This window comes from Petaurus breviceps, unplaced genomic scaffold, assembly GCF_028583685.1.
Source record: "Petaurus breviceps papuanus isolate PSGF00001 unplaced genomic scaffold, PetGlider_PUasm1.0 220, whole genome shotgun sequence".
Taxonomy (NCBI): domain Eukaryota; kingdom Metazoa; phylum Chordata; class Mammalia; order Diprotodontia; family Petauridae; genus Petaurus; species Petaurus breviceps.
In genome coordinates this window covers 5,648,771-5,676,419 of record NW_027185876.1, presented here as the reverse complement: position 1 = coordinate 5,676,419, position 27,649 = coordinate 5,648,771, and the positions used below count along the sequence as shown (strand labels likewise).

The following is a 27,649-nucleotide window of genomic DNA, read 5'->3' as shown; positions in this document are numbered from 1 at the left end:
AAAATAGTGAGCCTACTGAATACTCCTTCCCCCAATCTGTTCTCTCTTATATCCTCCCCGCCAACTTTCTAGGAGGGCAAGATGAATTTCTATACCCCGGTGCCCGTATATCTTATTTCCCAGTTGCATGCAGAAAACAAATCTTTTTAAATATTTGTTTTTAACTAAGAGTTCCAGATTTTTTTCCTTCTTCCTTCCTTACCCACCCCCACTGGGAAGATAAGCAATTCAATATAAGTTGTACATGTTTAGTTACACAAAACTTTTCCATAGTAGTTATATTGTGAAAGATTAACTATAATTCCCTCCATCCTATCCTGCCCACCATTTATTCTATTTTCTCTTTTGACCCTGTCCCTTTTCAAAAGTGTTTGCTTCTAACTACCCTCTCCCCCAATCTGACCTTCCTTCCATCATTCCCCCTCCTATCCCCTTCCCTCCTATTTTCTTGTAGGGTAAGATACTCAATTGAGTGTGTGTTATTCCTCCTTAAGCCAAATTCAATGAGAGTATGGTTGACCCATTCCCTTTTACCTTCCTGCTCTTTCCCTCCATTGTAAGTTTTCTCTTGCCTCTTTTATGAGATAATTTACCCTAATCTATCTCTCCCTTTCTCCTCCCAATATATTCCTCTCTCCTCTTAATTTTTCTTTTTTCGAGATATTATCCTTTCATATTAAACTCATCCTGTGCCCTCTATGTATATATGTACATACATATGCACACACACATATATATTTATACACACATACATATATATGTATATATATATATACATATATATCTTCAACTATCATACTGAGAAAAGTTTTATAAATTACAATTATTGTTTTTTCCATTTAGGAATGTTAATAGTTCAATTTTAGTAAGTTCCTTATGATTTCTTTTTACTGTTTACCTTCTCATGCTTCTTGTATTTGAAAGTCAAATTTTCTGTTCAGCTTTGGTTTTTTCATCAAGAATGCTTGAAAATGCTTTATTTAATTGAATTACAATATTTTCCCCTGTAGCATTATACTCAGTTTTGCTGGGAAGGTGATTCTTGGTTTTAATCCTAGCTCCTTTGACCTCTGGAATAGCAGAAGCTGCTAGGTCTTGTATTATTCTGATTGTGTTTCCACAATACCCAAATTGTTTCTTCCTGACTGCTTGCAGCATTTTCTCCTTGACCTGGGAACTGTGGAATTTGACTGTAATATTCCTAGGAGTTTTCTCTTTGGGATCTTTTTCAAGAGGTGATCAGGGAATTCTTTCAATTTCTATTTTGCCCTCTAGTTCTAGAGTATCAGGGCAATTTTGCTTGATAATTTCTTGAAAGATAGTGTGTAGGCTCTTTTTTTGATCATGGCTTTTAGGTAGTCCAATAATTTTTAAATTATATTTTCTGGATATATTTTCCAGGTCAGTGTTTTTTTTTTCAGGTCAGAACCTTCCAACATGGTATTTCACCTTGCCTTCTATTTTTTCATTTGTTTGGATCTGTTTTATAGTATCTTGATTTCTCATAAAGTCATTAGCTTTCATTTACTCCAATCTAATTTTGAAGGAATTCTCTTCAGTGATTTTTTGAAATTCCTTTTCCATCTGGCAAATTAGATTTTTAAGACATTCTTCTCATTGGCTTTTTGGGCCTTTTTATCATTTGAGTTAGTCTATTTTTCAAGGTGTTATTTTCTTCAGTCAGATTGTTGACTCATTTTTTATGATTTTCTTACATCATTCTCATTTCTCTTCCCAATTTTCCCTTTACTTCTCTTACTTGATTTTCAAGATCCTTCTTGAGCTCCTCCATGGCCTTTAACCAATTCATATTTTTCTTGGGACCTTTAGATGCAGGAGTTCTGACTTTGTTATCTTCCCCCCATTCCATGCTTTGATCCTTTTTGTCCTCCCAAAAAGGAATCTATGGTAGGATTGCGTTTCCTCTGCTTATTCATGTTGCTAGCTCTTTGACACGATAGAACTCTGCTTTCAGAATGGAGAGAGCTTTGTCCCGAATCACTAGAGTTTTTGCAGCTGCCAGAGCTATTAGGAGGGCACCCTCTCTGCAGCCCCCATAAGCTCTGGCACACTGGCCACACACCCCAGGACCACCACCCAAGACCGTGATCCAGAACTAAGCAAGTCAAAGAGTGATTGATTACCCTGTGAATGGTCACTTGGTCCCCCTATGATCTGCAGACCAGGAGCTCTGGAAGAAGCCATATGGCCACCGTAGCCACTTCTCACCCAGGGAGCAGGGGCCGGACCAGGCTCTTCCGTCGCCCTCTTCCAACAGAGTTCCACATGGACCTTTTACTTTCTCTTTGGTGTTTGTGATTTGAGAAGTCTGGAGACCACCACAGCTGCTGGAGATTCTCTCTCCTGAAGTCTGCTCTGTCCGGCTGCTGGTTAGGGCTGCCCTGGGGCCAGAACCACAGGGTTCACAGGGAACTGTGCTCAGCTCCCAGTCCTGTGCGATAGGCCCTTCCTGTCGGCCTGTTGGGCTGCCTTCAGTGGGAGATTTGTTTGTCACTTTGTGGGTTCCGTAGCTCTAAAATGTGTTTAGTCATTTTACATGTATTGGAGGTGGTTGGAGGCAGAGCCACATGGAGGTCCTGTTTTTGCTCTGCCATCTTCCCAAGTCACATTTCTATTTGTATTATAATGATGTGTGTTGTAATTCTAGTACAATGGAAGTGCCTTGAGTAGTGTCATTTTTTGAGCCTTATACCCAAATCTATTATAATCTTGCACAAAATAGGTATTTACTGTTTGAGTAGTCTCTGGTACCTATCGTGGTTAGATTGAGCTGAGCATTAGAATTCCTACCACTTGAAGGTAGAGGTTCTAAAACACTGCTCTAGAATGCTAATGTCAAATATAAGAGAAGATCTGAATGAGGGGTACATGACTGAAGGCAAATTCCATGATGTGACTCTTTGTGTCAGAAAATAGACCAATTCCATGCTTTCCCCCCTAGGTGTTATAACCTTCAGTTGGTTATTAACGAAAACTGCTTGAGTGGAATATTCTGATAAGGTATAAAAGGATCTTGACATTTTGCAAACTGAAAACTCATTCTCAATGCCTAACTATATTAGATTCTATTTCCTTTAAGAAAACTGGAAAGTCTGGGGTGGCTAGGTGACAGCGAATAGAGTCAGGAGCTCTGGAGTCAGGAGCACTTGAGTTCAAATCCAGCCTCAGACACTAGACACAATTACTAGCCGTGTGACTTTGGGCAAGTCACAACCCCAACCGCCCTCCAAAAAAAGCAAAAAAGCAAAAAAAAACCCCGGAAAGTCTTAACTGACTTGCATTTTTACTTTAACATTGATTTTTGATGGTGTAATACTTACAAAAGGCTCGTAGATCTTTGAACACAGTAGAAAATAATTTCTGGTCACTATGGCCCTAGTCAAAAGATCTCTTTTAGACACAGTGATATTGACAAGTGAGGGCAAAGAATGGTAATGGTGGAGGAAACTGGGGGTTGGGGAGTCTGGGGGAGTCTGGAGACTAGGGGAAAATGAAGAAAGCAAACTATTCCTTTGGACAGAGCATATCAGTTCCACTGGTTAGGGGTTGGAAGTTTAATGCTTTTGATGTTTTTTTAAATCAAGGGCTAGACCTTTACAGTATCAGTCAGACACATGTCAAAATAACTTTTCAAAATGAAATCGCTCCAACTCAATTTTTATATAAAAGTTTACATATGAAACAAGGAACATAAAATTTGACTTTTTAGTTCTTTGGTGGCCATTATTTCATTGGTATGGATCTTCTTCTCACTGAGCTGATTGCTTTACTTAGGGTTCATCCTCTGTGACTCATGACCACTATTCCATGTCTTTTATCAAACATCTATCTAAACACAATGGCCCTTCTGTAGTTTGCATCTCAAAGATAATGAATGATTCCTTTACTGTGTGTTATCATTCATTCTTCCTACATTATTGGTTCATCCTTATTTTAGGCCATACAAGTCCTTAATATTTTTATACTATTTAGACATATCAACAATGTTGACATGCTGCAGCCTTCGTATGTCCTCCTGGTGTCTTTAAAGTGCCGTTGGGTTGTCATTCTTCTAAAATTGTGGTGTTCTGATTCATAGCCAGATAGGATCACTAGAAAAATACTGGTGTTAAACAAGTTAGTGAGGTAGTAAGCAAGTTTGGCCAAGATAACTGAAAAAAACTTCACAGGATCTCTAAAATGTCTTTTATCAGATCTTTTTCTAATAAGTTCTATATCTAGCTCATTACTCGTCCAAGACAGTGATGAATTTGACTGACTATCCAACTATCTGCCCATCAAACTAGAACTGGTAGTGTAGTGGATAGGGTAGTGGGCCTGGAGTCAGTAAGTCCTGCATTCAAATTCAGCCTTGGACATTTATGAGTTATGTGACCCTAGGCAAGCCATCCTACTTCTGTTCGCCTGTTTCCTTAAATGTAAAATGGGGAAAACTTCTCCCTTACAAGGTTGTTGTTAGGATCAAATGAGATATTTATAAACAATAATAACAATGCTGGTAAACAAATGCCCTCCTCCTCTCTTACAGTCTTGGCAATAGGCATTTTTCATCTACTTTGTTTCTCTACTGTGCATGGTGAGACCAATATTCCTGTACTTCTGTGGATTTCACTGCAAAAACTCTATAGTGTCCCTGTGCTGGTTATGATTAGCACAGTTGACCCTATTAATTGATGAAGAATCCTAGAGAAGTAAGAGGTTCATCAGGCTGGAACATCATTCATTGTAGCTCACAACTACATATACAACTATATATTGTGAAACAACCACTACCAGCAGTTCTTTGACTGCATGGAGACAAGAAAGCTCAGGGTTTGTTGGAAAACAGAATAGTTGTCTGATGAGAAGGTCAAAACCATGAAAGAGCATTATAAGGAAAACTATGTGACGTGACAGCAGACTGTAGAGGATCATGAGGGCCAAGCATAGGAGTGGACACTTGACTTGGTAGTCCATCAAGCATCTGTCACTGAGGATTCTTGGGCAGAGGCAGTTATATCTATTGTGTGGATTGGACAGGTAACGATGATCAAAATATTACGTGTTAGCAGTGGATAGAGGCAACAGACAAGAGAAAAGTTGCACAAGTCAAATGGCCTCAGAGGCCATCTAGTCCAACTCCTTCATTTTAGGGATAAGGAAATGGAGACCTAAGGAGGTTAAGTGGACAAAGTTACACAAGCAGCTAGCACCAGAGGCAGAGGATATGAACCCAGCTGGATCTCCTGATTGTAGAACCAGTGCTTGTCAATTGACTTAATAGACTACGCCATGATTTCCTGGTCCCAAAGAAAACACCACAATAAACAGGAGTCAGTTCTGGGGATGATCTGGCTGGAAGACTAAAAATTGGGGGAATCAAAAAAGGCCTTTGTGTAGAAGGCGGTGATACTTGTAAGACTTGAAGAAGGTTAAGGCTTCCTAGACTAGGGCAATGAAAACACGGAGGAAAAACCATGCAACAGTATTTAAGCAAGAGAAAGAAGACTTACTTTGGGGAAGATCAAAGACCAATCTGGACCACCAAGCATGTGATGAACAATGTGAAATAAGGCTATAAAACATCAGAACCAGGTCATGAAGGGCTTTAAATGACAAACAGATTTTATTTTATCATGAAGATAAGGAGGACTCATTGAAACTTGCTGAGCAAAGGAGTGACATGGTGTGTGTGTGTGTGTGTGTGTGTGTGTATGTATGACATATTGCCTAAAAACAATGTTAGACAGGTCATGCTGATATGTAGGCCTTGAAGGACACACACTGGGTCTCTATGGGACCTTGCACAGTTTACCACCTGATGGCAATGGGACAGTTCATTTGGGAAAGAACGTGAACCTGTGTTCTTTTCCTCTCTCCTTCAATTTTACTCCTACTCCCTCTTTCTATTCTACAGCAATCCACATTCAACAGAATTTTACACTCAAATGTGCCAATGTGTTAGGAACTGGATCGTACAAGGAATTTTTAACAAAATGTTATCCCATAAAAGCACAGCAAAATGCTTCAGTGGTAAATCCTAAAAGTTACATGGCCACTTCAGATCTCCAGCTGGAACAGATGCTCCAGCTAATGGCAGATAATTGCTGCTGGGTCAAACAAATATCACTGTAATTGATACTCTAACCATTAGAGATATGTCTGAAATGTCTTATTTTAAAGGCATTTCTGATTCCATTCCCCCAAATGATGTATATGTGTATATATAAAAATTTTTATGTATGTATATGCAGCATACATGTATACATATAATATATTAAAATTGTCCTTTTAAATAACAGATCCATGGTTTAAAACCCAAGTAAATAATTTCTAGAGTAATCAGTAATAAACATTGTAAAAACTCAGTTTCATAAGAATAGCTTTTTCACATTTATTGCCCAGATATATTTAAAAAGTCCAGTCCTTTAATATAATATGGCAATAGCCCTAATACATTTGTAAACAGAATATTACTAAAAAAAGTTTAAATTGGCATGTAAAATACTATGATTATGGATGCATGAAATTATTAAATCTTAAAGCATCTTAACATAATCACGTATAACTATGTACAAAACATACATAAATTTCCATTTAAAACATATGAAAGAGGCAATTTCAAATCACACAAGACGTAATAAATATAGAGCTTGCTTTGTTAAAAATCTACATTGTACATTCAAGTAAAGGCAAAACTTCCGATGCCAGTTACACTTGAGACAAAAATTAAACATTTACAACAATTGGTTTCCTAAAAGTGCTACTTTTTTATATCTATAAAAGGAAACGCTCCTTCTAGTGCTTCAATTTCCATCTGAAATGTCTCTACATTCTTTTATTCACAGAACCAGAAGCTTCTGTTACTAAAAATCCAAAGCTTTTGTATATTTTTCAATAGATAACATTTCAATTCTTTGGGGAATAGAGGATAGGGAAGTCAGAACAAACAACTCAGATAATCTTTCTTAAAACCATTAAATAAGATCAAGTTTATCCCACTTTGCATCTTAGACAAGAGAATTTAGGAACACAAAAACGTAAGCCATCACACATTGCACTCAGTATGCCTATGGTAAGCCATCTCTGTGCTCTATGGATGAATCTGTACAAGCCAGAGAGCGTGAGCCAGAGTAGCCTCCTTCCTGCGCATCCGACCTTGATGCTGTGCTCCATTTCTGAGTTGTACACCCCCTTCCAATCTGATTTGGTATAGTGTCTTCAGTAGCTGCATTCAGTACACTGCTTGAACTGTTGGGGAAAAAATGTCAATATTACTATGTTTTATCTATATTTGTACTTCATTTCCAAGATGTTTTAAAAATCCCATGTCTCACAAGCAAAGTTAAAATTCTAGGCTAACTGGAGGGGCAGAGGAAGAAGTACTTCAAATTATTTCATTGGAGCATCTGAATACTCCATGATTTCCTGGCCCCAAAGAAAACACCACAATAAACAGGAGTCAGTTCTGGGGATGATCTGTTTATCTGAAGACCAGGGCTCTTAAGAGACTAGGGACTCCTGTAGGGTTTACCACCAATGTTCTCCTCTTTTCATGTCTCCCCCCTACGTAACCACTTCATTTCTCCAGATCACTTAAAAGTGGCTAGCAAAATTTCAATAATATAGTCTAAGCTGTGTTAATTTAAAGTGGTATCCTAATATTGTAACTCAGAAATACATGAAAGCTATTTATTTCTTTTTTTAAACTAAAAGTACTGACACATTGAACAGTCATTTGTAAGTCTGATACTTTCATCAACTAAGCATCCTACATTCCTTTTCAACAGAAATTGTTTTTATTATGAAGTTATCTGTAACATTCTAGAACAGGCATGGGAAGCCTGTAGCATTAAAGCGACATGTGGCCTTCTAGCTCCTTGGATGGCAGCCTTTTGACTGAGTCCAAGTTTTATGGAACAAACCCTTTTGGAAGTTTGGATTCAGTCAAAGGGCCACACGTAAGGACCTAAAGGGCCACATGCAGCCTCAAGGCCACAAGTTCCCCACCCCTTTGAACATTTCTCTTAAGACTTGATTTTGGCTTGCTATGTGCTATCTTCACAAAATGCAGGAAAAAGATTCTTGTATTTGGAACTAGGAGATGTAGGTTCAAACGTAGGTTCTGTTATCACCAGGGTCTCCCCATCACTCAACATCATCAGGGTAAAATGAGCTTTGTGGCGGTCCCTCTCCCTATTCAATATTCTATGGTATATTCCTCAAAGAGATTGCGCAAAGGCCTCAAATAAAAATTGTTGTCTGGAGTAATAATCTGAATTAGAAAAAAGAGCCATGTCTAAAACTAGAACTTCTTAATCTGCCAATATTATAACAAATGCACAGTTGGACCTCCCTGAGATAATGTCCTTGAACTCCATGTCATGAAGATACATGATAAATTAAATTACCTAATTAAAGATTTTTTAGGTCATTTAGTAATGGAATGTCCCACACCAGACGATTTAAGACACTTCTTACTGAATTCTGCCTCATAGTGAAGTTATATTAAGGTTGTAGTATAATCCCATTTTATAAACATATTTTTGACAATCTTATTGTAAAACTTCTTTTTATGGTTTTGTTCTAATTTCAAAGGCCCTTAAATATGAAATAAGGTAATAATATCCACTTCAAATGTTTTCATTGTATTAGCCTTTGGAATAACAGAAGAGAAAATGTTATTATCCATTTTGTGTGATATAAATAATATGAAAATATATAATAAAATAATATATATAAAAATAAAATTATATTACTAATCAAACTTAAAGATAACTTTTACAAGAGGATAATTAGGCCAACCATGCTGTTTTGATGCAATAAAACTCAAATTTTCCACTCAAAAGAAAATCTTTAATTTTCATAGGTTAAGTAAAAGCATACTTAACAACAACTAATACTATACAATTCTTATTGGTTATTTCTAGTAGACGGCTCTTTAAAAGAGTTCCCTAAGTATATTCTCTGGACTCATGTTATGTCTGTTTTGACTGACAATTAGTTACTTTTTCACTTAATTTTAAGTCTTATCTTGGATTTAGTTAAGATCAAATATTAAAAGACATTGTCAAGCTTGCTACTGTCTTCCTTTAATTATCTATTTCAATTTTGATGAAATTATAGACCAAAAACCTCATGTTTTTGCTAATATTTTCAATTACTTTGCAAGCATTTTTTCTTTGACACTTTTTTTCTGTAATCGCACTCCTATGTTCCCTTAAATTCTCACCCTTACTTTTTCAAATCATGTACAAATTAATACTAAGGGCTATTTTTCCCCCAGATTATATATTTTTTTTCTTTTAAACAAAGCCAACCAATTCCGTAACTACTTGGGGGAAGGATGCTTTCTCAGAATTTCTGTTGTTTAGCACTTGTTTGCTCTCACTCTCTCCTCAGCTTCCCTGCTGCCTTCAACCCAAATGCTCTTACAGAGTCCCCTAGCTTCAGTTCATGGCTGCTTCTACTGTGGACTCATTTCTTTTCTGGGGTTCAGGACACAATGATCAGCTCCCACCCTATTGTCAACTGATTACCTTGCTTCAAACAGTATTTGTCTCTGCTATGGCTCCCTATTTTCCCTTTTCTTATGCTCACATCAGGCATTTTATTAACAGTAATTTGGGGAAAAGTCCAACCCGAAGTGTAGTATGTGAATCGAAAGGAGAACAAACAAAATGAAAATCTTAAGGATATCTTAAGACAGAGAAAAGGGGAAAAGGGTGAAATCTGAAACACATCAATAGACATCTCTGAGGTGGCAAGGTTATTTTCCCATATTACTATCCCCAGACCTACTCTTCACTATTCATACTTAAGACTACTATATGTTCCTTGCTTTCCTATTTAAAAGGGTACATTTAAAGAATTTTTTAAAATGGACATACATTTTCCTAATTTCTGTCATTCATTCTAAATCATTGCATTTTAAAAGAATTTTAAGTTAACTGAACTAATATTATGATGTCTGTATGTAATGCCTATATTTGGTCATATACTAATTACTTTCTATGGACAATGAAAAATTCTTCCATGGGCAAAACCTTTGACATAGCAGCTTTTGTTTGAGCAATGCAAGTGTCTGGCAATTTTCAGAAGTATGGAAATAAGGTCACCTATAGAATACCTATTTTCTGATATATGGCGAATTGTCTGGAAAAGCTCTGAAGTAGAAGGAGAAACAGGAAGAGGTTTAGTGAGCTTAGATGTGCATACTGAAGACTCGCTAGACATTGAATAAGATTTTTGTCCAAGTTTGGAGTGCAGCATTAGATTGTCCTGATCATAATCTGAAAAAGAAAAAGAGTAAAAATAACTTTTCTTGAAAGATTCTGAACTACAGAAAGAGTAATCATGTGGAATGGCCTAGTGTAGGGGTGGGGAACCTGCAGTGTCAAGGTCACATGTAGCCTTCTAGGTCCTTGGATACAGCCTTTTGACTGAATCCAAGTTTTACAGAACAAACACTTTTATTATTTTTTATGTTTTATTACATTAAATATTTCCAATTACATTAAAAAATTAACATTCACTATTTTTTCTATTTCTTTTATTTTATTAAATTTATTTATTTTTAGTTTTCAATATTTACTTCTATAAGATTGAGCTCTAAGTTTTCTCCCATTCCCTCTCTACTCTACTCCCCAAGATGGCATGCAATCTAATATAGGCTATACATACACATTCATGTTAAACACATTTTCACATTAGTCATGTTGTAAAGAAGAATTAGAAGCAAAGGAAAAACCACAAGGAGCAAAGGAAAAAACCATGAGAAAAATCCTTTTATTATGGGAATTTGTTCTGTGAAGTTTGGATTCTGTCAAAGGGCCACACTTGAGGACCTAGAGGGCCACAGGTTCTCCATATCCAACTTAGTGATAGACTTGAGACCAATGAGGTGAGTTTTGGAGTATCCTTTCAGTCCTAGGATTCCAACTTCCTTAAGAATGCTCTTCTGTTATTAACATATAAATCTGAGAAGGGTTTTGGAGTGAGGAACTCCACTGACACATACTTGGCTGTGCGACTCTGGGCAAGTCACTTAACTAATCTTTCAGTAACTCAGCTAATTTTAACCTACAATTAATCTGATCTACAGATCAGTCATTGAATTGTGATGATAAAGGAAACTTCCATGTAGGGAGTTGTTCCTTGAATTGATAAAATCATAGAACTTGCCAAAAATTGTGTATGATTTTAATATTAGCTACTCTGAACTTATTTCAAAAGAATCTATAATTTTGTCTGTGTGGATATTCCCTCCATTGATACAGCTCTAAGCTCTCTGGAATTTAGCAGATAGTCACTAGGAGTTGTTTTGCCTGAAAAATTCATCACCTGATATGGCCAACCTTGCAATGAAGCTCTCTCATCCTGCGCTTCACTAGCAGGGCCTCTTACTTTCATACCCAAAGGAAGCATCAAAGGAAGTGCTCAGTAAGATTCTTTAGAATATTTATATGCCACAACTGACTCGAAGGTTTTGAAATGTTTAGTTTTCTCATTACTGACATTCAGTCTGATTGTAAGAAACACAAAAATCCAAACTGATTTTGAAAAACAAAAATAACATCTGTGTAGTAATTGCTTGCATTAATAAACATGCTTCCAAATGAAATATCCTCAAGTTTGTTTTTCATTTGCAAACTACTCACTTCCTGAGAAGGCACTTTGAGGTTTCCCAGTTTCTGAGTTCTTATTGTCAAAATAAGTCATGTTTAAGAACTGTTGCTTTAGCCAACCAGCTCGGTCGTCTTCAAAGGCCTTCCTCTATGAAAGAGCAGACACAATAACAAAAATGAAGCAAATGCCTCTATACATGTTACCATTTTATTAATTTCCTCAGTCATTCTTGGAAACATTAGCTAAAGTGAGTTTCCAAGAAAGCTAAGGAAAATCTATTAGTTCATTTAAGAGAGCTAGACTTTAAACTTACTATAGGCAAAATTTACCCTTTGTCTAATATATTCAATTATAAATGTCCTCTGAATTAAACAGTTTAAAAATACAAGGCAGTATATATAACTTGTAAATAATATAAAATATATGTAAATATAACTTGTAAATAATATAAAATGTTAAGAATTAAAGTTTCAAGTGACAGTAGAATACCTTGACATATTCTATATTTCTGTACATTGTCAGTTATCAAATGGGAGGTAGTATCTTGTACTAAGAAAAGTATTAGACTAGTTCAAAGATGAAGGTCTGAGTCTTCAGTCAGTCACTTACTTGCTTGTGATCTTGATTATTACAATCATACCAATCAAACCAAATTTAATTTCCATATCTGTAAAATGAAGAAGATATCTGCCCTTTCTACTTCATGTTGTGTTGTGAGGCTCAAGCAACAATATAAGGGGAAATACTTTTTTAAATGTAAAGCATGACTTTGATCAATACAATGATCCCAGATAACTCCAAAGGACCCATGATGAAAAATGCTATCTACCTCCAGAGAGAGAACTGATGAACTCTCAGTGCAAACTGAAGCATATTATTTTTCTTTCCTTTTTGAGGGGATGGTATGTGACATAGCTAATATGGAAATATGTTTTCTAATAAAGAAATATGTATACTGGGTATCGTATCACTTGTCTTCTCTCTCTCTCTTTTTTTTAAGCAATCGGGGTTAAGTAACTTGCTCAAGGTTACACGGCCAGTTATTTTTTGTGTGGGTGTTAAGTATCTGAGCCCAGAACTGAACCCAGGTCTCCCAACTCTGGGGCCGGTGCTCTTACTCATTGTGCCACCTGGCTGCCCCTCACTTGTCTTCTCAATGGGTAAGTGAGGAAGAGAATTTGGAACTCAAAAAATTTTTAAATGAATGCTAAAAATTAATTAGAAAAAATAAATGTAAACCATTTACCAATGTTAAATATTACATTAAATTGTCCCTTTAAGATCATTAAAACATAGTGAAGGCTAAAAATTGGCAAACTTCCATTCCAGCTGTAAAGGCCAAGAGACAAAGAAGAGTTACTAAGACTTCTAAGCAGTTATGAGTGAATTCCAAAAACCCTCTTTCCCATATACCCTAAAATAACCTCACAGAGCAAAGGACAGCAGAAAAACACAGAACAAATAAATCTTGTTGTCCTTCCAAGAGATAACAGAAATACTGTCAAATAAGGAGGTCAAGCAGAAAGTACTTTGTCCTATGCTACTCTTTCTGTACATAGCCTCTTGATACAACATGGATTTCTGAAGAGAATTAACTGACACTGTACTGATCAGTACAGAGTTCCAGTTTAAATCAGAGTGTCAACCATTAAAAAGTAAAGTTAGAAATGTTTGAAGAGGCAAGGCACGGGAGAACACCCCTATTAATACCTGCCACAGGGGGAGGCTGATGCTGGTGGATTTCTTGGCAATGGGGTTCTGAACTATAATAGGGCCAAAGTCGATTGAGGGCCTGTAACCAAATTTGGCACCAATATGGGGAATCCCCAGAAGTAGAGAGAAACCAGGCTGCCTAAGGATGGGCAAACTGACCCAGATTAGAAATATGGAAATTAATGCTTCCATGCCAAATGGTATTTGCATCAGGCCTGTGAGTGACCACTGTACTTCTTAGCCTGGGTGAAACAGGGAAACTTGTTCTAGAAAAACGTTTGAAGAGAAGCTTTCAAAAGATACGGTGCACAGCTTTTTAATATGAACCAAACAATAAAAACACAAGTCCATGGTAATCCAAGAATATTCTAATTTGTTTCTAGAGTCTGAGCACAGACCATCTGGTTTGATTCGAACTAGGTGAACAGAGAATGTAGGAAATGGTTTATATTTTTTAAAGCACATTAATAATCATAATAAGTGTTTTGGTGTTGACTCTTTCAAATATGTCCATTCCAGACCCAAACCCATGCTATGATTCAAACTTGCCAGAAATCCAGTCATTTACATACCTCTAGTCCTAGTCGGATAGCAGCTTCTGTAAAACTCCGTCTTTCTTTCTCAAAGTTCTTTTTTTGTTCTTTAAATAAGGCCCATTCTTCTTCGAGACGTTCTTTTTCTTCCAATAAGTAACAGTCTTGTAATAATAACGAGGTGTCGTCGTCACATGCGGTGGTGAACTGCTGCTACAAGTTATAAGAAAGTCTGTTTAAGTTCTAAGATGCTCACCTTGCAGGTGGAGCTCCTTGCAGGTAAGCCCTCCCTACAAGTTAATTTGGAAAAGGGTAACCAATGCTTTAAGTACTATCAGAAGAAAAGAACACCATCTTCAGGGATCACAGAGCATGGTAGTTAAACAAGATCACTTAAATCTACCTGTAAAAGTTGTTGCTGAGTCTGGATCATTTCCTTGCACTGTTGAATTTCCAACTCCAGTTTTTCCGTTTCTTGTTCATGATCTTGTCTTGAGATAACTTCTTCATCCTTAAAGCCTCCTAAGTGTACCTTTGATACTGTGATTCAAAAATACATTTAACACTGATATAAAAGTCTAAAAGTGTATCTAAGGTTCTCTTATAATGTGTTAAAATAATAAAACATCTCAGGGTTCTTGCTATTCAAGATTTTCATAGATCCTTATAAAATTTAACTGTTTCTAAAGGAAGAGATCTCTGCTGATCCTAAATGTCACAATCCACCATCTAAACTTCAATATCAAATGCCTTTAATATCACACACATACAAAAACAAGTGGGTTCCACTGCAGCTATAGCTAGCATGTACTTACTATGCTAGAAATTAATAATTTCTTCTGTATATTAGTGTTCTTCACAAATTGTACATCTAATATATGATTTTTATATTCATCTGTCCAAGAACTTATCTTGGCTAAAGAAAGATCATTTTCACTGCTGTGGATATTACAGCAAGATTTTGCAATAAAATTCATGAATTATGTTTTGTTGCCACTTTTATTTCAAAGCAAATTATTTAACTTGGAACTTATTCCTTTATTACAGGCATCAGAACAAGAAAATGTTATTTGAAACTTGTTCTCTGGTATTAAATGCAAGGTTTATAAACTTTAAGCCTACTTGTAAAATCTAAATACAGTTTATTTATTGCTGATAATGGCTGAAATCAAAGTAATATATTTAAACACTTAGTTTTGGGAACAGAAGTATAAACATTATTTTACTAGTCATTCTTCTCTGCTGAAGACATTTGTCAGCACTAAGTTTATAGCTGGGCAATTTATGATTACTTTTTTCTGTAGAACAATAATTCCTTCAAATAAATAGGCTTGCCCAATAACCAATTTATTAATAACTAAAACTCTATGTGATTTCTGTTTGCAGTAAACATACAAAATATTAAAAGAATGTATTTAGAAATCTGAACTAAGAAATGTCTAAGCCATAAGGAAAGATGGAAACACTATGTCAACTTATATTGCATTATAAGTAGTGCTTGATTTAAAAATGTTTAGAATAAAAACAAAATGACCCGATTCACTCCCATTGATAGACTATACTTATACTGCAGGCACCCAAATGTGTTGTTCTCAAAGAAGATTTACTGTATATTCAAAGTGCTTCTCCAGGCAAAACAACTCTAAATATAATGCCTAAAAGCAGAAAAAAATTTGCAGTTCTAAGTATCATGTTCTAAATATTTGTTCTAGGGCATATACTTGAATGTAACCCCATAACTAGTTTTCTAGGGATGTGTTCAACAAAGGTTAAAAGTTATATATGAACTTAATATTCCTAAAATATTGGCAATAAATATTTGTATTCAAAGATGTTTCTGTAAGATTTATCAACACATTCATCTGAACACTTCTTTGGAAAGTATTATCACATTTGGTGTCACAATATAGCTAAAAATGGATAGAAGCCACAATCACCTTGGTTATCAAGTTTCTCAACATGATTTTTCAAAATTCTCCACTGTTTTCTAATGCTATTAGTAAGTTGCTCTCTCACAGTTTCACAGGAGAGTTCCCACATATTTTCTTTACTTAGTTCTGAAGTATTTTCTTCGACATCTGACAGGACCTACACATAAATGGGAGAATTTATAGAGATAGAAAATACAGAAAAAAAAACAACCAGAAAAACTTAGGATACATCAACATTAATTAGGATTCATCAGCCATTAATTCAGGCTGATCAAATGTTATCAGTTTTTCTCTGTCATCTTTACATGGGCTTTTGTAAATTAATTTTCTCCTGTTAATCATTAAAAAAATTGCTACAACTTGAAAGCATATTTTCTATATATATATAACTTTTGCCACAAAGGCGTGAGTCCCATTTCTCTCCCTAACTTAATCCTGCTGACACATATAGTGAGTTCTATCTTAGCACTCCAACATAATGTGGAGGTGAGAACTGTTGCAGTGCAGGAGGCATGTGAAGTCTACAGCAGGCTAGATCCTACAACAAACTGAAAGGGCCATGAGGATGTCTTCCAAACCCAAGTCTATGATCCTAAGGGATTCCAGGTGTTGCCTGTTGTCTGAGTATCAGTCTACCTAAATTGGAGAGTCATTTATCACCAGGGTGACTGCAGGAGGATACACCTGTAGATCCTCTCTCCTGAGGCCAAGAGGCAGTGTAGAATAGTGAAAGGGAAAAGACAGGAAGCTCTGGTCTCAGGCAGAAGATGTGGTTTCAAGTCCTGGCACACTAGCTGTGAGTGACTTGTCAATAGGCAATCACAACTTCATAAAACTTATGTGAAAACTAGGTTCATTACAAAAGAAAATGAGCATGCACATGGAACCCAAAGAGTTCACAATCCATACAGAAGTTTTCATATTTTTTAACAGCAAGGAAAAGGAAGGAGGAAATAACAGAAATCTCCACCCAAAGATGCATGGCCTGGGAAGGGGAAAAGAACAGTAATGGTAGGGAAAGGACAAAAACACTCCTGAATGGGAGGGGCAAAGCAAAAGCAAAAGCCACATTCCTCTCCCTTGAGAACTTCTAGGGCCTAGACTGAATGGTCGGCTCATCTACAGGGTCTCAGCTGCAGAGCTTCTCAGCCTAGCACAGAATGGCTTGTGCCTGTCCTGACTCCCGAGAACATACAGGGAATCTAGTATGCAAAGAACAAATTATGTCTGCTTGGGGGGTAGGGGCTTCATCACTGACACATTCAGGGCCTCCTGCATGCTCCTGATCAGTACAGTGTTTCAGTAAAATTCGGCAACTCGAAAACGCAAGTTCAGGTGACCCCTTAACAGTCCTCAAGAGCCTCCAGAAGAATTTCTGAGCCTCTCATGCTCCAGGGAGTCCTCCCAGACTTGAAGTTGTAGAGAAGATGCTGGTCTGGGTTTAACGGGTGGAGGGAGTCTCCTAGGGAAGAATCCGTCAGATCCAAAGAGAACAACATTCCAAGGTCTGCAAGGATGGGGGGCAGCAGGTACTGACACTAACTGAACTACAGACCTGAAGTGCTATGGAGTGAGAAGTGGAACACGGGGATCTGCTTTCTGGGGTTCTCTCTAATTCGTTAGCTAGATAACATCCGGGGGTAAGGCACTTCATGGCTCTCAGATCCAGCTACTCTATGTACAAAATGACTAAGTAGCTGTGAGATCCCTCCCAGCTCGAAAGTTCGATATCACAATATAGGTAGCATTATATATATATATATATATATATATATATATATACATATATACATATATATGTATATATATACGAATGTATACAGTGATATCACTATATATATCTTACAGCAAAGAAAGTAATGAATAATGAATTTCTTAATATAGTTTTTATTCTTCGGTTAGAAATCAGATTTAATCAAACCAGTATTTATCCAAATGCAGTTCTCCTTAATAACAGGAGTGAAAAAAATCCATGAAGCGGTTTATAAAACAAAATACACACATCAGCCCCTGCTTTCCAACTGACTTCTACTTTATAACTAGAGATACATTTCTGTGGAAAATTCCCCAGCCAACATACCAAATCACATTTAATGAGATTCTCTGCAATGTTAGTAGTACTGAATCAAAGACAACCTAAACCTAAGCAGTTCAAAAAACATCAAAAAACAAATACTGAAGCCAGCCTGAATAAATGGGAGCAATACAAAATATTTTAAGTGACCAAGCAAGAGTTAAATTTTATCTTCCTGAAAATTAGACATGTAATATCAATTTGCATCTTACTGGATTTCATCAAATTTGTTTTCTGTTATATTATATTAAAATTTCATCTATCAAGCTTAAGGGAACTTTTGTACTCACCCACCCTGATTTACCCATCATAGTTAAACTTAAAACTAAAAAAAAAATCATCCATATTAAATAGTGCTATGTCATGCTACTTTTAAAAAGCAGAATCTCTAGGATCTCCCTAGAAAAATTTAAAATGAGAATGTTTTTCTTTGACATTTACCAAAATTCACCTCAATACAAACTGACCATCCAGCTTCCAGAGCAAAGAGAAAATGTTTTGTGTTTTTGTATCTTTAGGGTCTGCCTAGCACAGTGCCACAAACACTGTTATTATTTATTTACTGTTTGCTGAACTGAAACAAAATCACTGATTTCAGGCTGCACTTTGTACAGATTACTCATCCGTGCATATAAACTGAGGGGCAAACCCCTATATATTTGTCCATCATGCAATTAGAACGAATACTTAGGCATGTTTAAAGGGATAAAATACAAAAGCTTCAAGCTGGTTTTCAAGGAGGAAAGGAAGACAGGAAAAGAATTTGTACAAGAAAACCTGGGTATTGCTTCTCCAAAGTTAAATACTTAAGACTAAAAAAATAAATAAATAAAGTATGCCACCCATTTGCTAGCTGATGATTTGTAGCTACTTTTGCCCAGTTATCAATGGAACAGAGCTCCCTGGTCTGAGATCTCCTACATCTGACTAAAAAGAAACGTTGGCAATGTTGCCAGTTAGGCAAAGGAAGGACTTTTGAGAGGATTTTTACTGATACAGGCCACATGTGACTACAGACATAAGGTTACTGGTGTTAGTAAAATTCTTGCTTGCTTGAAAGCAACAGAAGTCTAGAATTTTAAATCCTATAATATCTGCAATAAATATCTAAATAAATCAATAAATTTAGATAGAAAATGCAGAAAAAATAGAAAAACTTAGGATACATCAACAATGTAACCATTAATATCTAAAATTTAATTTAAAATTTAAAAAATTTACTTATAAAGTAAAAATCTAAATATCTAAAGAAAAATGGAAATGATCATTACCCAATTTAGATCACATATGCAAAACTACTTGGATACAGATTAGAATCAACACATTTAACTACACTTTAAAAACTCAATTGGAAGTCCCAGAAATGATTCAGGAGAGTTGTCTACATTAGTGTATTAGCCTCTAAAGAACAGAACCTACAACAGACAGGACACTGCAACTCTTAAAACAATAAAGTTCTAGATTGAGACTCAGAATAGGGGTCAATCCAAACAGACAAAGACTTGGATCATGCAAATATGAATATTTATAGGAAGACCTGGGTTAAGAACAGGACCTATAGGGCAATGGAAATATAGTGGTAGAGCTAGCTTTTTTGAATAAACTTTACTGAAAACAGAGTCACAGCATGTGTCCTCTGGTAGCCAGATATACCTGCAGCTATGTTATTTTGGAAGCAAAAAAATAACCTCATGCAATCCTATGTATTACTGTCAAGGACTTGTGATTTCATTGCTGTAAAAACTTCCTCCCCTTCTTTGATACTGATTGCAACCTCCTAATTTACAGTCTAAGAGTTGCCCTAGACTCAGAAGTCAAACGTCCTGTCTGTGGTCATTTAAATAATAAGTCAGAATTTAAACCCTGGTGTTGACTCCAAGTCCAGAATTCTATCAACTATACCTCACTGTCTCTCTTTTTTTATGAACTTTTATTGTATAAACAGTTAGTAATAATGATAAATTAATGTTTACATATGGCCTATTAAAGTTTGACAAGTACTTTTCACAACTTTTCTGTGATGTATTTGGGTACAAGTGTTATCCCCATTTCTCAGATGAGGAAACTGAGGTTCCAAGAGGTTGTGACTTGGCTATGTAAATATTTGAGGCAAGATTTGAATCTAGGTATGACTGTCAGTCCAGTGTTCTCTCTAATAAACCACTGCTATCTTTTTTATTTTTTTGCTTTTTGGAGGGGGAGGACAGGGCAACTGGGGTTAAGTGACTTGGCCAATGTCACACGGCTAGTAAGTATTAAGTGTCTGAGGCCAGATGAGGCCAGAACTCAGGTCCTCCTGACTCCAGGGCTGGTGCTCTATTCACTGCACCACTTCTGCTATCTCTTTATAGCTACACTGAATAACCATATTGACCAGTAAGTGATTAGTCTCTACATATTTTTATATGCAACAATTCCAAGTTTTAAATTAAGCAATTCTTTTCACTAAACCATAGCATGCACCTTGCTTACAGGCTAGGTACTTAGTCTTACCAGAAGGCTTTTCATATCAAATTATTATGATCAAGAAAAAATAATCACTCCCCAGCAAACTCTTCAGAGAGAAACTGAGAAATAAATTTTACATTCTATTAAACAGTGTGAGGGACATGTACAATTATGTACATTAAGGGGCATAGAGATCAGGTACTAAGATCTCAGCAAAGCCACTATATCAAAATAATGCATGTAGAATTCGACAAAAAATATGCTGTAATGGAAAAATCTATAATGTTCATCAGAATACTTGAGCTTGAGTTCCAAATAAGTTATAAATTGGTTATTACACTTTAGGCAAGTCCCTTAACCAATCTAGGTCTTAACTTTTCTCATCTGTAAAATTAAGGGGCTAAATAATATGATCTCTACAGGTATCCTTTTATCTCTAAAATTCTAGGCCCTTATGAGCCATTTACTTGGTCTTTAAAATAGGCAGTATCTAAGGATATTTTAAATTGTAACTAATATAAATATGATTAGTAAAAGCAAATCAATATTTGCCAGACATATTATTAGAATTAAAGCAAGAAAATGACAAGAAATACTTCCATATGATATAAAAAACTTCTGGCCTGGAATTAGAGCAAATAGATAAGAATTCTTGTTCCCACCAGTACCTGGCTCCTCACTCTGACACTGACCACACAATCCTCCCTTCATAGCAATGGCTAGAGTAGATAATTTCTAAGGACCATCCACTCCTTCCACCCAACCACCAACTGAAGCACACACTACTTAACCTGGATCTTCTACCCAGAAGGACTTTAGATGTACTCTATTCCATTCCTAATTCAAGGATCTGGAATAAGAAAAAAATTGGGGGAAAGAGGCTAAAAGAAAAGTCACAAAGTACAGATATAGCAAGTGGCAGAGAGCAAGATGACAAGAGAAAAATCAAACTTCTCAGGAGGAAAAAACTGCAGGGAAACATAAAGAAAGAAAAATGGGTAGGCAGCCCAGGTCACAAGAAACTTAAGAAATATTACATAATGGAAAACATACTACAAACTCCCAAAGAAAAACAAAGCAAGGTGACAAATTTGGCAGGTCTGCTAGATATAATGGAGAAACTACTAGACACTTTAGGATGGTTCAAAAAAGAACTAGAAAAATTACAACAGGAAGCAAGAGTAGAAGAACACAGGTCTAAAATTAGTGTGGAAAAGAGTTCTTAATAACTCAGTAAGGCAAGATAATTTTCAATGTGTGACAGGAAATGAGGCTCTGAAAGGGATAATGGCAAGAGAATAATTCAAAATACAGATATAAAGAAAAAACTGGCCAAACAAAAGGAGCAGAGGGGTAGGGGGGAGTCAGAACACCCAAGTCTTATATAAGTCAAAGTAACTGACCTGGAGAATGGAATGAATAGAGAAAGTCTAAAGATCAAAGGGCTTCCAGAAAAACATGGAGCAAAGAACCTAAACACTATAGAACAGTAAACAATTTAAAATAGAACAATGCTTAAAAGAATCCATAAGCCACTAAATGAAAGAAACCCCCAGCTTTGATCTCCAAGGAATGTATTGGTTAAATTGTAGAATTTTAACCATCAAAACTACAAATATTACAATCAATCAAGCAAAAGTACTTATGCTTTCAAAGAAAGTAAATTTGGGTAGCTCAGCACTCTTTTTTGTCTAAGGTGAAAAGGACAAGCCACAGAAACATTTTAAAAAGTAAAAGGGATCAGAATGTACCAAAGAATAACAGATCCTATAAAGCTAAGTCTATAATACGTTCATCAACAAGAACAGAAACAATTTTAAGAGGGGAGATATTAGAATCGTTCCTTGCAGACTACAAAAAATGAAGACACTATCTGATGATCAAATAATTCAAGTGGGAGAAATACAAGAAATGTAAATAAAAAATTAATAAGAAAAGCCTAAATAAGGAAACCAATTTTCTAGAATTACACTAATGTTTAAAAAGAAAATTTTTATATTGATCAAGCAGCAAAGAGAATATAAATTTATTATCAAGGAGAAAAAAAATACTCTAAGAAATTCCAGTGATTTGAGAGGGAGAAAAAAGTTGAGAAAAAGGAAGAAGAAAGGAATGGACAGACAATTCAGGGACTACAACACATGTTGCCTTATGAATCTTATTTTTTTTTACATTCTTTTGCAGGGGGAGTTTGGGAGGAGGAAATGGGCTGGCATTCAGAGGGCAATTTCAGGAGAGGATAAAGAAGATAAATGATAGAAGGAGGTCGGAAACATATTTCTGACAATTTGACTATAAAAAGAAGGAAAATGGGGAGAGTGTGATAAGAAGAGTGTTGAGAGGGATTTGGGATGAGGAAATTGGAGGCGTCCTGAAATGTACTTCTAGAAAGGGGAAGAAAAAAATACAAATCTAAAGAGAATGATGGCATCCTTGGGTCAAAAAACAAATCATAGAAATAATTAATAACTGTAAAAAGATGACTATATATCAAAGATTGGGAATGTAGATACTAAGAGTTCTCAGAAGCAAAATTATCTTTGAAAGCATAATAAAAGAGAAAAACTGAGCATATAATTTCAAAGAAAACCAGAAAAACCAACAGCTCTTAAGAAAACACAAACCAAATTGTCAAAATCATACAATAAAGAGACTAAGTTAAAAACAAAGAGATTATAGAAATAAAAACAAAATCATGACTTTTTGGCAAACTCTAGCTGGGGGAAATCAAATTAAATTACAAGAACAAAAAAATGAACAAGGTGAATTGTTAAATGTAATTATAAAAATATTAGAAATTACTATACTCCATTATAGGCCAGAAAAACTAAGAATTTAAAGGGATTGGATGATTGAGTTTTTACAAAAATATAAAATAACCAATATAACAAAGACATCCCAAATGCAAAAAGAGAAAGTCATAAATTAATTACCCCAGGGGAAAGATCCCCTATATATATGGATTTACAAGCAAATTTTATCAAATTTCCAAAGAGCAATTAAGACCTGTTACAAAAAGTATTCTCAATAATTGGGAAACATTATATAGAGTAGATAATTTCTAAGGACCATCCACTCCTTCCACCCAACCACCAACTGAAGCACACACTACTTAACCTGGAATTTCTACCAAGCTCCTTAAAATTCATATACCAAATTACAAAATAGAGAAAAGAGAACCATATATCAATTTCACTAGGATACTATCACAAATAATGTGTAACAAAACCTTACCAAAGCTGTTACTTCAAATATGAAAAAAACTATTCACTAAAAAATATTTTATTAAGACCAAATTGTATTTATATGAGGGATACCAAGGATGGATCAACATTAGGATTAACAATCACATAAACAAAACCCACAGGGTTATAATATACAGCATTCATTTATGTTGTTAAAAAAAAAAAAGCCCAGCAAGCATAACCATGGAAAGTTTCTTTTTGGTAAATGAACATATGTATACATACATACATATAGATACTTTATATATAACAGTTAAGAGGACAGAAAAAATGATCTCTAGCTGAAAATAAGATAGCTTACTTAAAAATCTCCAGAGCAACAATAATTGAGACAAATGTTTAAGTGAAAGAGGAAGATATAAAATAAAATAAAAATCATTAGTAATTCTTTATAGAATCAACAAAAACCAGGAGTACGTAACAGAAATCCCATTAAAAATGATGAATTTCAGAAATGCCTAACTCTGGGGAGAGTAGGGTGAGAATAATGTCAGTAAGGACTTAAGATGAGGAAGCAGGAGGCATCCTCAAATGTTCCTTACATAAAGGGGAAGAAAAAGACGTAGACCTACATGAAGAGGATGAGGACATGCTAAACAAAGAGTGGGTCATAGAAATCATTAAGAGACGTGTAAAAACATGTACATGGGATTAATAGCTCTCTAAAGACACACATACTTGGGACTTTTAACACAAATAAAAGGAGGTCTTTATAGAAATAAATAATTAGAGTCATTTGTGTATGATAAAATCATGCCAGTATAATAAAAATGACTATGCTACCTTAATTAATTTAGAGAGCTGTGCTATACCAACCTGCCAATGGAGATTGCTTTATAGAAATAAAGTAACAAAATTCATTTGAAAGAACAAAATAAGTTTTGAATCTGAAAGGCAACAATTAACAAAAAGCAGGACTAGAGGGATCAATGGCATCATCAAGAAGTTAATATTCAAGATTATTTGATAGTAATTACAAAATATAAACAATCAGTGGAACAAATTGGAAAGTAAGCCCCAGAAATAGTTATAGCAAACCCTGGAGTCTTAAGAACACCAACTAATGATGGCAAGGACTCCCTATGCAAGCCGGACTGCTGGGAAAACTAAACTGAATGGAAGCTTGCCAGAATTATTTGAATTGACGAACATCTTAGTCGATGTACATACAGAAGCTCCAATATTATACACATCCCAAATATAAAAGACCACATTTTTTAAAACTAGAAGAAAATAGAGTGAAGTGCCTACAAAGGGAGGAAGTAAATTTGTAACCAAATGAGAACACAAAAGAAAAATAATTTTGGTCACATTAAAAGAATTTCTGCATAAACTCAATGTAGAAGAGAAGTGAATATGAAAAAAAGTCTTTCATTAAAGCTCTGATAAATGTTTACTATCTAAGACAAATAGGGAACTAATAGATACATAAAACAATCAACAATCATATGAAAGTTTGCTCCATATCACTAGTAAGAGACTGTACAATTGAAACAACTTGGAGATTTTATCGCACACCAAGTAAAATGGCAAAGGTATTGAAAATGAAAAGAATCAATGTTAAAACAGCTGTGAGAAGACAAAAACAATATTATTCTATTGGTAGACCTGTGAATTAGTCCAACCATTCCAAAAAATATGAAATTGTCTAAGTCACTTAACTGTTCAAATCTTTTAACCCAGAAATCCTACTTAGTATATGCCCCCAAAAGATCAGAGATAGAAAGGGGGGGGGGTGGAGGCTGAGAGAAAACCCTCTGTTAATAAATAACAGCATTTATTGTGACAGATAAAACCAGAAACAAAATAGTTGCTCCATAATTGGGGGGCACATCTATCATGTCAATGAAGAAGGAAGCAAGCAGGAATGCTCTATAGTGAAAAGAACAATCATTGAACTTGAGGGCTGTAGGACCTGAGCTAGACTCTCACAGCTCAGGCACTGCCTATACTACTGTGGGCAAGTCATTTAAACCCCTCTAACCTTCAGCTTCCTCATGTGCAAAATAAAAAAGTCAGATTCAATAACTCCTTTCCAGCTCTCGGCCTATGGTCTTCCTAATGGAATGAAATGATTACTTTCTCCTCTCAGGAGAGGGTGGGACACAACACAGGGATAACTGCATACAATATCTTAACTGTTATAATCCACTGCTATGTCATTTGCTTGGCTTAAATTAAATGTCTGTTAGAAGAAAGGGTTCAGTGGAGATGGTAGCAGTTAAGGGAAAATAACCAGTATTAAAAGCAAAATTAAACTTAAAATTTCTTTCTAGAAGCCTTTCTATTTTTCATTTATACCAAAAAACTCAGCGCTTACAAGAATCCTTGCAATTATTAATCTGAACAATAAATTATTTAAGCAAATTTGGTTGTATTATTGTACAATATTAGGTTTTTAACATTTAGTTTTTTAAATGAAGACTAACCTTTATTGGGAAAAGACCATATATGCTGCTGAGCAAAATTATTTCATGGAGAGAACACCAAATTACGGGTCAAGTAAAACAGTAAATTTTAGTGCTGGTTCTATCACTAACTAGCTGGTACCTCTGGTGTTTCTATTCCCTCCCCTATAAAATGGGGATAATACTAAAATCAAGCAGTACCTATTTTACAAGACTGCCATCAGACCAAAATGAGATTATGCATCTATGAAAATGCTTAGAGAAGTATAAAACTAACTCCAAAGGTTTTTTTAAGGAATAGTTATAAAACTGAGATTCTTAAATGAAAAATGTTAATAGTATCATTATGTATGTAGCATGTCTCTGCATTAAGCTTGAAACAAAAAAATGTAAGTAGATTAAAATAATACAACCAATGAGCTCCAAATTGTTTAAAAATCTTTGACAAATACATTTTTCTTCCAAGTCCACTCAAACCAAGTAATTTGCTTTTTTGTTTTACTCTACAGTTCTTAACCCATCAGACATTGGTCTTTTTCACCTGATGACCTCAGCTCTTTTATATTCAACTACTATCTCTATGCAGATGATTCCCAAACCTATATATCCAGCCCTATTCTCTCTCTGTGAACCTCTAATCCTGAATTAACATTGTCCCTACTAGACATTTTGAACTGGATGTCCTATTATCATCAAACTCAACATATCTGAAATAGAACTCATATTTCACACCAAATTCACTCTCTTCTAAACTTAAACTTCCTTTGTACTATTCAAGGGCATCAACCAACTTTCCAGTCACCCAGGTTTATTAACTTGATACCATCATCAATTCCTCACTGTCCCTCATCCTACATATCCAATCAGTTGCCAAATCTCATTTCTTTCTCCACATCACTCAAATATGAATCTTATTCTCCATTCACTGAGTCATCACCACTTTTAGCCTGGAATTTTACAAATAAAACTATTTAATCTCCTTACCTCAAGCCTCTCTCCATTCCAATTCACTTGCTACACAGCCACCAAAGTGATTTTCCTTAAGTGAAGTTGTGATTAAGCAACAAATCTTGCCTTCCTCCCAGCCTAAGCAAACTCACTGGAGTGAGGCCCTCTATTGCCTCTAGGATCAAACATACACTACTGTTTGGCATCTTAATCTCTTCACAAAACTGTTCCTTTCCTACCTGTCCAGTCTTCTTATGCATTGTGACACCTACCCGTACTGATGTCCTCAATGTTGCACTTGAAATGACTCCCTCTTTCCCCTCTGTGCCTCTGCCCTGACTGTCCTACATGCCTAGAATGCACTTTCTTACCTCCACCTTATAAACTTCAATTTCAAGAATGCAGCTCAAGAACCACCCTCTACACAAAACTTGTCCTAATCTCTATCCTATAACTCCTAATACATACCTTCCCTAAAGACCTTTATCTATTTTAAACTTATTCTCTATATATTTTGTAACACTTACATATGTATATGTTGTCTCTCTCAATAGAATTTAAGCTCCTTGAGAGAAAGGACTGTTCAATTTTTTGTCTTTACATCCCTATGCCAGGCACACAGCAGGTACCTAATAAATGCTTGCTGATTAAGAGAGAGGCTATTTTTCCTATGACATATTACAAAGAGCTGTGTGAGGCACTGAGAATATAAGCAATAGTC

At 35.6% G+C, this 27,649-nt stretch overlaps 1 protein-coding gene across 4 annotated transcripts in view; it reads right to left on the bottom strand.

Annotated features, from left to right (window-relative positions):
• Positions 1-6,369: 6,369 nt before the first annotated feature.
• The window catches only part of SSX2IP (SSX family member 2 interacting protein), a 72,255-nt gene continuing 50,975 nt past the window's right edge, over positions 6,370-27,649 (bottom strand). For 2 of the 4 annotated variants that reach the window (XM_069094595.1, XM_069094597.1), the window contains 6 exons: positions 15,812-15,962; positions 14,278-14,414; positions 13,914-14,087; positions 11,661-11,775; positions 10,130-10,292; positions 6,370-7,251 (listed from right to left, as the gene is read on the bottom strand). In XM_069094595.1, coding sequence (XP_068950696.1) covers positions 7,071-7,251; positions 10,130-10,292; positions 11,661-11,775; positions 13,914-14,087; positions 14,278-14,414; positions 15,812-15,962 — 921 coding nt within the window. In that variant the 3' untranslated portion in view covers positions 6,370-7,070. Of the gene's footprint in view, positions 7,252-10,118; positions 10,293-11,660; positions 11,776-13,913; positions 14,088-14,277; positions 14,415-15,811; positions 15,963-27,649 lie in introns of all 4 variants that reach the window. The other 2 variants (XM_069094596.1, XM_069094598.1) reach the window with 2 other exon arrangements.